The 12,301-nt window shown below is 36.9% G+C and overlaps 1 protein-coding gene across 6 annotated transcripts in view; it reads right to left on the bottom strand.

Moving 5' to 3' along the window:
• Positions 1-4,385: 4,385 nt before the first annotated feature.
• The window catches only part of tmem94 (transmembrane protein 94), a 111,525-nt gene continuing 103,609 nt past the window's right edge, over positions 4,386-12,301 (bottom strand). For 5 of the 6 annotated variants that reach the window (XM_077550322.1, XM_077550323.1, XM_077550324.1 and 2 more), the window contains 4 exons: positions 9,787-9,881; positions 6,682-6,775; positions 5,835-6,005; positions 4,386-4,858 (listed from right to left, as the gene is read on the bottom strand). In XM_077550322.1, coding sequence (XP_077406448.1) covers positions 4,786-4,858; positions 5,835-6,005; positions 6,682-6,775; positions 9,787-9,881 — 433 coding nt within the window. In that variant the 3' untranslated portion in view covers positions 4,386-4,785. The remainder of the gene's footprint in view (positions 4,859-5,834; positions 6,006-6,681; positions 6,776-9,786; positions 9,882-12,301) is intronic. The other variant, XR_013289155.1, reaches the window with a different exon arrangement.

Here is a 12,301-nt window from a genome sequence, read left to right as displayed (position 1 = left end):
CACCGTTTGAGTTTGTGCAACCTTAGAGCGCCCTCCAGTGGTTGCTTGGTTCATTGTTTGGTGAGAAGAGAGAATTCCAATGTGGTAGCACGCAACGCCAACTCGTTTATGTGCTACGCGAACTGTTGGATCCTGTTTCGTTGTTGCTTTGGACAAGAATTGTCCGTAAGTACATGCGATGTTAAGAAAATAACACTGTGTATTCATTTTAGTTAATTTAGGACAGTATTAGAGATAAGAGACTGTTGTGCAATGTGACTAGCTATTAGCATGAGTGTGTATCGTGTACAGTTAGCTAATACACATTTTTTCTTCTAGTTTTTTTTTTTAGTTTTACGACAACGTAAAGAGGGTAATGGTCAGAGGCCATTGTTCAAATAAACAGCCCAAAAGGAAAACAAAGTCTCGTTATTTGGAACGTCGTTAACTCGCTGTCTAGCTGGTGAAATCTCAAAGCTTCGGAGCGAGGACAGCACACACACACACACACATATATATCTATATATACATAAATATATATATACATACATATATATACATACATATATATACATATATTATATTATGTGTGTTTATATATGTATATACAGTATATATATATATATATATATATATATATATACACACACAAACGCTCCCCTACTTACGAACATTCGAGTTACGAACAACGGTACATACGAACATGTCTGCGCGCCTATATGTATGTATATATATATATATATATATATATATATATATATATATATATATATATATATATATATATATATATATATATACATAGTGCTCAGCGTAAATGAGTACACCCCCTTTCAAAAGTAACAATTTAAACAATATCTCAATGAACACAAAAACAATTTCCAAAATGTTGGCAAGACCAAGTTTCTGGTTAACTTATAACATGGATGTTAAAAATAAAACATTTGATTACACATCATTCAGTTTTACTCATATAGGGGTGATGCAAAAATGAGTACACCCAACAATAATTTTTTTTTTTTTTAAATGTAGTACTTTGTATGGCCTCCATAATTTTTAATCACAGCACCAAGTCTTCTAGGCATTGAATGAGCTGTTGACATTTTGTTGCATCAATCTTTTTCCATTTTTCAAGAATGACCTCTTTTAGAGACTGGATGCTGGATGGAGAGTGATGCCCAACTTTTCTCTTTAGAATTCCCAATAGGTGTTCAATTGGGTTCAAATCAGGAGACATACTTGACCAATGAATCACTTTCACCTGGTTCTTCTTCAGAAATCAAACAGTGGCCTTAGATGTGTGCTTGGGATCATTGTTATGTTGGAAAAGTACACGACGACCAAGGGCATGGGGTGATGGCAGCATCTTTTGTTTTAAAATTGAGCAATACAGCTGTAAATTTATATTGCCATCAATGAAATGCAGCTCCCAGACACCAGCAGTACTCATGCAACCCCACATGAGGACACTGTCACTACCATGTTTCACTGTATGCACCATGCATTTTCCCTTGTATTCCTCACTTTTACGACGCCATACAGTTTTGAAGCCATCAGTTCCAAAAACATTTATTTGGTCTCATAACATAGAGTCCCAGTAGTCTTCATCTTTGTCAGCATGGGCCCTGGCAAACTCTAGGCGCATGTTTTTGTGCCTAGGCTTTAAGAGAGGCTTCCTCCGTGGACGGAACCCATGTATGCCATTCCTCTGCAGTGTACGCCGTATTGTGTCACGGGTGTCTCATTGGAAGACGCTGCTGTCGAGTTGTTAACATTCCTTGACGTCTCTATGAGATGGTTGCAGTTCCATCTTTTTAAAATTTGCTGTACCAATTTTGCTACAGTATTCTGACTGATAAGTGAAGCTTTGCTGATCTTCTTGTAGCCATCACCTTTGTCGTGCAAATACATTATTTTCTTTCTCAGGTCCTGTGACATTTCTCTTTCGTGTGGTATCGTTGCTAGCAGCATGAAATGGGAAAGTGTTTTCTTTAAGTAACACCCATTTATAGTCAACAGTCTGCTTGAGACTTGTGTCTCAGGGGGTGTACTCATTTATGCTGAGTACTATACACACGTAACTGGAAATGTGGCTGTGTACAAAACTGAACAATGACATTCAAACTACTGTTAAATAGTACTTAGTAAACAATTGCCACCATTGCAGTGTTTCCGAATCTTTATTGAGCCAAAGTACACACAGTGGAACTTCGATTTACAAACGACCTGTTTTACAAACTTTTCAAGTTACAAACTAAATTTTGGTCAAAAGTATGCCTCTCATTATGTACGTTTCGTTTCACAAACCTTATCATGGATGGGCGGACGGATCATACTGTGCATCTTGCGCAATTTACGTTAATTTAACCATCATTGGCTCTTTTGTAACTCATTGCCATAACTGTCCTGATTAGACCTTGAGGTCTAATGAAGGCTAATTATCTCATTTCACTGAAGCAACCCCCTTCGCTTCCGGGTGTTTTTCCGGATTTTGACTGATTTTGCAAGGCTTACAATTTTTATTTTATTTATAAATTAACAAATAAATATATATATATATATATATATATATATATATATATATATATGAAGAGAGAGAGAGAGAGAGAGAGCTGGGCCATTATCGGAGTGCTGCGTTAAAACATGACTCTCTTCGCGCGCCAAAAAAATCTCGCCGTTAATCTAATTACAAAAGGACTGGCTGTAAGTGTACAGTTTGTCTCACATCGGGCACTGGACAGGCAGACACTCAGCGCCAGTGCTCTCATTCTGCACTTCATCAAAGATCAAAATAAAAACAACAGATAAACACACACAACCGCAGCGTGGTGATTAAGAGTGTGATGATATATCGATATTGCAAGAAATCGTAATACTTTGTCTTTATCGATATGCCTACGCAAGTATCGCGATATTTGTAGTTAAGATACAGCCCTTATAACGGCTCCATTGTTCATTACTTATTGAGCAATTACTTAGCAGGCCGCTAGGGGGAGCGCCTCATAAGAGTGGTGGGGAAATGTATGGAAGTCTTCAGGCAAATAAGACTCATGAACTTACTTTTACTTGTGTAAGATATTTATTATCTGTCCAGCAACTGACTCAGTTTTTCATACGTAACACTTTAAAACATATTTTAGGGTTCGACTTTTTTAAGCACACAATTTCTGAGGAATATTAATAGTGATTTAATTGGATTTAATATTTAAGTAATTTTATTTATTTACTTTTGCAATGTTACACAAAAAAATCATCAACAGTTTATAAAATGAAACAATTCACTATGTAACTGATTGACATGCTGCATAATAAAAGTGTTAAAGACACAAATTTGTTCACAGAAAGTGGTCTCTGTTAAGAAGACATTTGTATTTGTTTAAAAAAAAATACACTTAAGTAATCACTGTGAAGAAGACACCAGTTTTAATATTTTGTTTCAGTGATGGTACAAAAAGAAACTATTTTCTCATTGAAAAAACATAAATTTATGTCTTGAGTAGTTTTATTGTAGCTTATCGTGGATTTATTACCTGACCAATAAATCGATAATCGCAGTATTGTCATATCGTGAGATAATCGTTATTGTGAGCCTTGTATCGCATATCGTATTGTATCGTGAGGTACCCAGAGGTTCCCACCCCTAGTGGTGATTAGTGAAATGAAACCGTATGGGCCGATGTCATTGCACACGTCTGTGTGACAAGACGTAATGGCTCCGTCCAGCGAGCGGGCACCACGCACACACTCATTACATCGATCCATAAAGTCCAAATAGGGGCATAGTTTACGGGCCCCTTAAAAGCTCTGTTCGTGTGTCTCAGAGGTCAGGGGTCTGTTTCACAAAGCAGGTTTAGTGAAAACTCTGAATCTATTAACCCTGAAATGCGGGAAACTGAGTTTTCCGTTTCAGGAAGCGAGGTAACTCAAACCAGAGAAAGAAGGGTAACTCTAGCCTCTTTCATAAAGAGAGGTAACTTAAGCTCTTGATCCGTTACCATAGTAACAGACTCTATGAACCTAACCTGGTCGGTACCAGGTTTACCACAGTGAACCTTGAGTTTCTTTCTGTCTCCGCCTCCTTTTAGCCACACACGACATTTGATTTGCTCATTCATTTAGTCAGCTGCCGAGTTTTGGCATAATATAGTTCTGCCGTCTGTTATCTAATAAAACCAATAGGCCTATATTAAAAGTCCACCTTTTTTACAAACATGGCATGTCCTTTTGACAATGATCCCGTTGTTGAAGGTGCACTATAAAAAGAGAATTGTTGAACCAAATTAAGATTACAAATTGAATTGTTGACCAACTGAATAAAATTGCTTCAATTGGTAACACACAAAATAATTAAATTAATACAAAGTGAATATATTAAATTGAATTATCAGTTCATTAAACATAATATATTCTTTTTTTTAATTTTTATTCAAACTTCCATTATTCATTGCTAGTAGCACTTAAACTGATTGACTGTTTGTGAGAGAAAAAAATTATCTTTAAAAATAGACCAAAACTATGCTGATACTCCAAATGGTTCAAGAACAGCTTCAAATGTACTTTGGGTGCACCTTTTTTTAGGCGTTTTCGGCAAAAATGGCAGGAATGATCTAATTTTGTCATCTCAGAATTCCTAAAGACAAAACACCCAGTTTAAACATTTTGATTTGAAACCAAACCAAAACCAAACTCTTTGATGTCTTGCAACTGATAATTACATTACTGTATTACTAAATAGTGGTAAATTTCCTTCTTTGGCTACTTATCGTATTAAATAGAATTACTGATCAACTTCCCACAAGTCATTGGTCAGAATGGAGAGTTCATTCCTAGCTTTGTTTCAAACTGCAGCTTCTGTCTCTTCTGGTAGCGAACTCGCACCCTGAAATGGACAAAAATACATTCGTTAGACATTCAGCATTGAACATTGCTACTTTTATCTGGCAAGATGATCTTTTTGGGTGTGCATTATTATTGCTTAATTACACAAATAGCATCACACTATATATATATATATACATATATATATATATATATATACTGTATATACATATATATATACACACACACACACACACACACACACACATACATATATATATATATACATACATAATATAATTTGATGGAATAAGACAGGATAATCGATTTTAAAAAGATTCGATAGTGCCAGCCCATTATTGTAGTAAAATATGAAAAAAAGTTTGAATAATTGTTATTTCAATTATTACCAAAAGAATCATCATTAATATTTCTTTCATAATCGAGCAGCTCTAATCAGAGATGTTTACATCTTTTTCCTTTTTTATTAAAAAATAAATAAATAAAACACGAAGTTCGGATAGTTGTAATTCTCTTTATTACATGGAGACAAAGGTTCAAGGTGAAAATAATAAACGAGCACATCAGACTGCTGATCTGTCAACCAAGGTAGCATTTAGTTACCTCAAGTAATAACCCCAACCCTCATCTACCGCGACAAAAATGATTCATTGCATTAACGCTTTTTATTATTATTTTTTTTTATTTGCATTTATTAGTGTTTATTATATATTTTTTTATTTGGCTGCGTGTCTGCTTGTGTGGTGCCTGTGCATGACATAGTAAATACGTTTTTTTATGCCCATTGGCGGTTGCCGACATGAGACGGACTGGACCTACGTAGGATGGCCTGAAATAATGACAGCATGATGACTGACGGATTGACGTGCCCCACCACTGCCTAAATGTAATATACAATAATAGTGTAACATGCTTCAAAAGTGAAACAACAAATACAAAACGTCCCCAGAAATACTAAAACTAAGTTATTTGAGTTTAAATCACCTTTATATAGCAACTTGGAATGCAGTATTTACCTTATTTCATGTAGCTTCACCACCTCATTTACCACCACCACCAGCAGAAGAGACAGAAAGACCAGCAGCCAGCCAAGCAGAGGTATGTCAGCCAGACCAAAGTTCAGGAGGCTGCCTCGATCATGCCACAACTGGTAATCCACAGTGGCCTGGACAATCTGACTGAGCAGACTGAAAGAGAGCAGCAATCAGTTACATCATGAAACCTGACCGAGACCACGGTGCAATCCTCAAATTATTTTATGATGTGTGTAAAATGTGTCTATCTTTAAAGTTGTTCATTGAAGAAACAATGAATGTTCAACTTGATGTTAGAGAATGCTCAGTTAGACACTGACATTATAACCACTGTAGTATGACTGGTATGGGACATGGGCTCAAGAGTGGCTGCTGTAAGCTCAAGGGTGATCACTGTCTGTTGGTAGAGTAGATGTGTTCTTTGTGCATTAGAAAAGATGCCTGTATGATGTCTCTTGTGAAGATATACAAACTGTGCTTCTCCAAACAAATGAACCTCCCACTTTCACAGCCATGTCATGTGTGATTATGATGAAAATAGTAAATGTCATTCTTATTTATAAAAATGGGGATAGACATTTATTCACTAACTATAGACCAATATTACTTCTGCCGCAGTTCCAAAAAAAATTTGAAAAACTTTTTTCATGAACACTGGACAGTGAACACTTTCATTAAGAAATACAAGCAACATAAACAACCTTGATGGCAGTCATGGAACTTGTAGAAGCTACAAGTATGTATTAACAAAGTATTTACTATTGGAATTTTTATAGATAAAAAAAAAACATTGATACATGATGATGATGCAAAGGAGGTTATGACTTACACCACAGGTACAGTGAGACACCACCAGGAATTGCTGAAAGGACTCTTTCGCCACAGAGACTGAGAACGGTGGACATAGCTGAGCGAGATCACCACTGAAAGGAGAGGGGGGGGGGGGGTAGACCAAAAGGATTGCTGATGTCATTTCCAAGAACAACTGTAAAAACACACTGTCTGATGATGATCCCTCGCTACTTAGCGGTTCAGTTATTGCGGATTCATTTTATTGCGGATTTTCATTTGCGAGCATAAATTCATATATTGCAGTTTTATCTCGCTATTTCATGGATTTTCTTGTTATTTTTGTTCTTTCTAAGTCAGGACCAGTCAAAAATAAAAAATAAATTTTTTAGGGGATTTTTTTTTTTACAAAAAGCGAGACTGAAGAGGCAAAGCCAAAGATTTAAGTCGCTGCAATGCCGTACCAGAATGTTGTAATTGATGCTCTTATTACCATGGTAGATGAAGTGAAGATTTTCTTTTCTTTTCTTTTTTTTGACTTACTTTGGTGTCAACGTCAGTTGTCTTTTAAACAGGCTTTATAAATAAAGTGATAAAGTTAAGTATGAAGTATAATCTGAGACAAATTTGCCAGTCGAGCACACAGTCCATTTATTTTGTTTTCATTCTCCTTTGTGACCAATAAACTTCCAAATGTTTCAAGTACTAATGAGCACACACACGGCAGTGATAAATTTGCGTAGCGGTCAAAAACTGCTTGCTCTTCGGTCAGAACACTCTTCGAGGCAAATTGATGATTATCACATTTAATCCGAGCAATTTTACTGGATTTTGGCTGATTTACAAGGCCCACAGAATACTTTACAAAATAATTGTTTACCATTTTAGAAACTTCCTTTTTAAATATTATAAATGTATCACTCTCCACTGACACTGTTCCAGTAGCTTTTCTAAACGCTGTTATTCAACCTCGACTTAAGCGATCCAACCTCGACCCAGACAGTCTTTGTAATTATAGGTAGGCCTGTCACGATAAGAAATTTTGCTTGGCGATAAATTGCCCCAGAAATGATTGTGATAAACGATAATATTGTGGTTTTCATATTTTTTAACTAATATAATGATAATGGTATAATAAATAAATCCATAAAATTCCCACACAAGAGCAGTTACGTTTGGCTTTGATAGCTTAGTCCATATTATTTCCAAATGATGGCTGTCCCTATTGAGCTTTTTCTATGTATGCTGAGATTTCCTACCATGTGCATGGTCATTGAACGCACCTAGTCCATTGCAGAATGCGAGCGTGTTCTTGTTTTTCTTTTGTTTATCATCTGCGATGAATAATGTTTTTCTTGTTACAAAACCTTGTTTCTAAAACTCAAAAACATGTGTCTTCATGCGTTTATTGAAAAATATGCATACCCGCGGCAGGAGATACAGATTTTTTTAGGGGGTAACTACTATGGCACAGCATTGCCTTCCAGAGTGTGTGTCAAGATGATTCACTCCTCAATACGCTAAGCACGGTTGAAGAGTCAGTTGTGACAGGATTTATTGACTTATTGGTGACTTATTACCCACCCAGTGTCTTTGGTAAAGCCCGTATCTCACTGAGCAGCACAGGATTGCGAGGGTGTGTGCACGTAGCGAATGTTGCTTTTTCGGCAGGCTTCGAAGCACAAGCAATGAATAAAAACAACACTGATAGCTGTGGTGCGCTGCTAGCAATAATGACGCGGCTCACAAATGAGAAAGAGAATTGCGTGTGCTTATGAAGAATCAATGGGACACATGCGAACCAAAATGTTTAAACTGGCTTTGAAAGCCACTTTACAGGCTCCGGGTGGTGGAGTGGTGCCGTCGGTGCAGGTGGCGTGGGTTCGCCCAGGAGACCATGTTGAGTGAGTGAATAGAAGGAAAAAAAAGCCGCTTTACCCAGTGACTGATAGAGTGAAGCAACGGAGCAACGCGAATGTTGATGACGTATGTAAACAAACACACACAAGCCATGGCTGGGAATTATCGCGCTCGGCAAACTTACCAAGATCATTTTTTATTATCGTGCAAATAATTATAGGGCGGTATAAAATTTACCATTTATTACAAACATGCTTGAAAAAGTTGTCGCACAACAGCTGAATGATTACACGGCCGCTAACAATCAATATGAACTTTTTTAGTCGGGGTTCAGGGCCGTTCACTCTACTGAGACGGCTTGCTAAAGTGACTAATGATCTTCTCCTAGAAATGGACTCCAATACTTCATCAATATTATTATTACTCGATCTTAGCACTGCCATCGATACAGTCGATTATAACATACTACTAGAACACTTCCCAACGTATTGGTATTTCAGGCTTAGTACTCGCGTGGTAATTCATGGCAATGCAACCTCACGGGGGTCGGTACTTGGCCCTCTCTTGTTTAGCATCTATTTGCTTCCACTTGGTGATTATATGTAAGTATAACATAAACTTTCAGTGCTATCCCAATGACACTCAATTATATTTGCCTCTAGAAACAACAAACCAGCACAACTGCTGTAATCTGGAGGCGTGCCTCGCTAAAACTAAACAATTGATGTCGTTTAATTTTTTGCTCCTTAACCCCGATAAAACCGAGATGTAGATTGTTGGTCCCACTCGTCATCGGTACCTGTTTACGAACATCTCTCTTGCCCGGCTTGGAAAGGGAGTTAGGTGTCAATGAGCAAATTGGATGTCATAACTAGCATTATAACTGGTATGAGATATCCCTTGGCCTGTAACCCATGCACATACGGAATTATTAATTAAAAATATTTTTAACCTTAATTTTATATTATATATACCGTAACCGTGAAGGGATCAGTCAACTTATGAACAAATTCCAGATTTATTATTGTTAAAATTATTAATATTGGTCATATGAATGATGGTAGCTTCAATACGTATCTTGGGTAAAATGTGTGTTTGACGTTTATTCAAAAGCTGATCGTTACTGGTGCATATGCATGGTCTGACGAGGTTCTAATTTTGTTTGAAGAGTATGCATGCGTTCAAATACGAACGTCTTGTTGAATCACAGACTTGTGCGTCAAATGTGCATGCTCGATAACTTGAAATGAAAGTAAGTGTGATGTGAATACCACTCAGGACCCACCTGTATGTAAGACCAAGAACCCAGTCATGATTTTTTGCGTCAGCAACAGGCCATTTGACAGATCGCTGAACCAACGAGGTGCATGGATTGAGGAGCTAAAGGAATCCAAACAACCAATAACTTTAATACATTTGCTATTCAAAAGATGACACTTAAAGGGCACGCTACATTTTCTTTCAATGCCAATCAATGCTGATATGATGCACTGCGTGTCTATTCTAAAATGATGATCATGTATATCCCAAACACTTTTCCATAATGAAGACATAGTCTCAGTTAAATCTGTCTGCTCAGGCTGTATGGATTTGGAATATTCTTTCTGTAGCCAAAAATATACAGTATTTTTAAACTTTTAAAGAACTACTCTTAATATGTTGGCGATGTAAATAAAGTGCTTTAAGTGGGCCGGTACGCACACTTCTCACTTTTAGCCTCCAGCGTACCGGGACCTTTTACCGTCTATTGGGACTTCACATGAGCCAACAGTGCAAGTGCGGTCTTGCTCTATTTCCCTCTTGCACTTTGTGATACTCCTATGACTCCTTCAGTAATTCGGGTAACTCCCCAAAAAAATGATAAAGGATTTTTTTCCGGCCTTTGATATCAAGTTCATTTGTCGTGTGTGCCGTCATTTAGACATGTCAAGAAAGCGGCAAACATACTCATAACGTAACATGCCACCAACGCAAAGGCTAATTTCAAAATAAAGCTTCCCAAGCAATAGATCTCAATCACTATCAAAAGTGTAGGAATGTTCGTGCTCTGCGCACAAGTTGGGCATAAAGGCAAAATCACCACCTGATTCACGACACGTATGGACCAGCCTGTTTTGTCCGCACGACTGTGCATGTTGATGAAAGAGAATTAATTCTAAATTTGCATAAACCACGCCCATTTGCCCCCAAATAGGGCCTCCGTTTGACGAGTGTCAGCCAATATGCAGAGGTTAAAAAAATATATTTTAAAATGCGAGATACTTCTTTCTCAGTCCTGATACTATTTTTAAAAGGTTTGTGTATACTTAGCATACATATCCAAAGATTATCCCAAATACTTTTGTTTTATAAACAATTTCAAACGGAGTCTCTAAATGTTGACATATATTTAAGTACATATTATAGCACATGTTAGCGGTTCAGGAAATGCATGGATGGATTATAGCACATAGGAGATTTTTGCCCATAATGTGCTGGACAAAATGTACAATATTCGAACAATAACCAATTAACAGTGTTTAACATCAATGAAATTTGCAATTTACTTGAAATTTGCTTCATTTAAGGAACAAGTCATATTTTCTTGTTTAATTTTCCACACACCCTATGAAAAAAAAGAAAAAAAATTGTTACTCTGAGCACTTTATTTACAACCACATAATGTTAGTAATGTTATTATTTAATAATAATGTTATTAAATCTTGCTATTAAACCCCCCACTTCTAGACTAATAACGTTAGGGCATATATACTAAGTGAGTAAGCGCTAAGCTGTATTCTTCAAGCTGTTTTGTGTGTGATGTTTAAATCTCTTATTTTGAAATCCATGCTTTTAATTTGGAAGGCCGCTCTGTACTTCTGTTTCACGTCTGTTTGTCATTCAGCTCATGGATTTATTTTTAGCTTGTGCAAAACAACTTTAACTTATTGATGTCCGTTCAAAACAATCTATCTGAATATAAAATATTATATATATATATATATAGTTCAATTTGAACCATTACATTTTATATGAAATAACAGGTGAAGGTTTATCAATTCAATGCATGTTTCTTCTTTTTTTTATTATCAATTGTGTAGTCAAAACTTAATTAAAAAGAGTTTTTGGTCAACTCATGTAGGTGCAAAACAGTCACTCACATCTCACGGGGAAACCAACATGAGATTGCCAAAAACGTATAATCTTGATGCACTGTGTCTTGATGGGACTCGGGAGATTCTTCGTCTCCAGACTCCTATTGAGGTGGATTACAATATATTGTAGTACATAGTCCCACCTACTGGGCAGTAGTGGCATAGCAATTGGTAGGCGTAGTGGGAGGCTGCACTGGGAAACGTGCGGCGCCACTGTGCCTGTGCCGTGTTATGTTAATCATTTGGCGCCTGCGGGGTCCAATCTCATTTGAGCAGGGGCACGTGCCACCCCGTCCTCTCTGGCTCCGCCAGTGGTGTGTTTTAAAGGACCCCCACCCCTCACCCAGTCTCAACCCCTATGCTATTGCAACCCTAAGATGTTGTTGTCGTTTCTGGAGGCTGGGTAAAAGGCGGCCTACAAATAGTTTCGAGTTGATGTTTTTTTTTCACCTAAAGCCCATTAAAAAAAATCCCATACTAATAATATAATATAATAATAAATTGCCAAATGCAGAAACATCAATGTAAGTTATCACGATGTAGTGGCTCTCGCTAACAGACAGAATTAAGTAACCAGAATTAGGTTAAAAAATTCTATATACGTAGACCATGTTTCTATAAATTTTGATATTTGGTTTTTATTTGAGGCAGATATTTTTTCCATTA

Source organism: Vanacampus margaritifer, chromosome 18, assembly GCF_051991255.1.
Source record: "Vanacampus margaritifer isolate UIUO_Vmar chromosome 18, RoL_Vmar_1.0, whole genome shotgun sequence".
Classification (NCBI taxonomy): domain Eukaryota; kingdom Metazoa; phylum Chordata; class Actinopteri; order Syngnathiformes; family Syngnathidae; genus Vanacampus; species Vanacampus margaritifer.
Note: the sequence above shows the minus strand (reverse complement) of the source record. Positions and strands in the feature narration are given on the sequence as shown.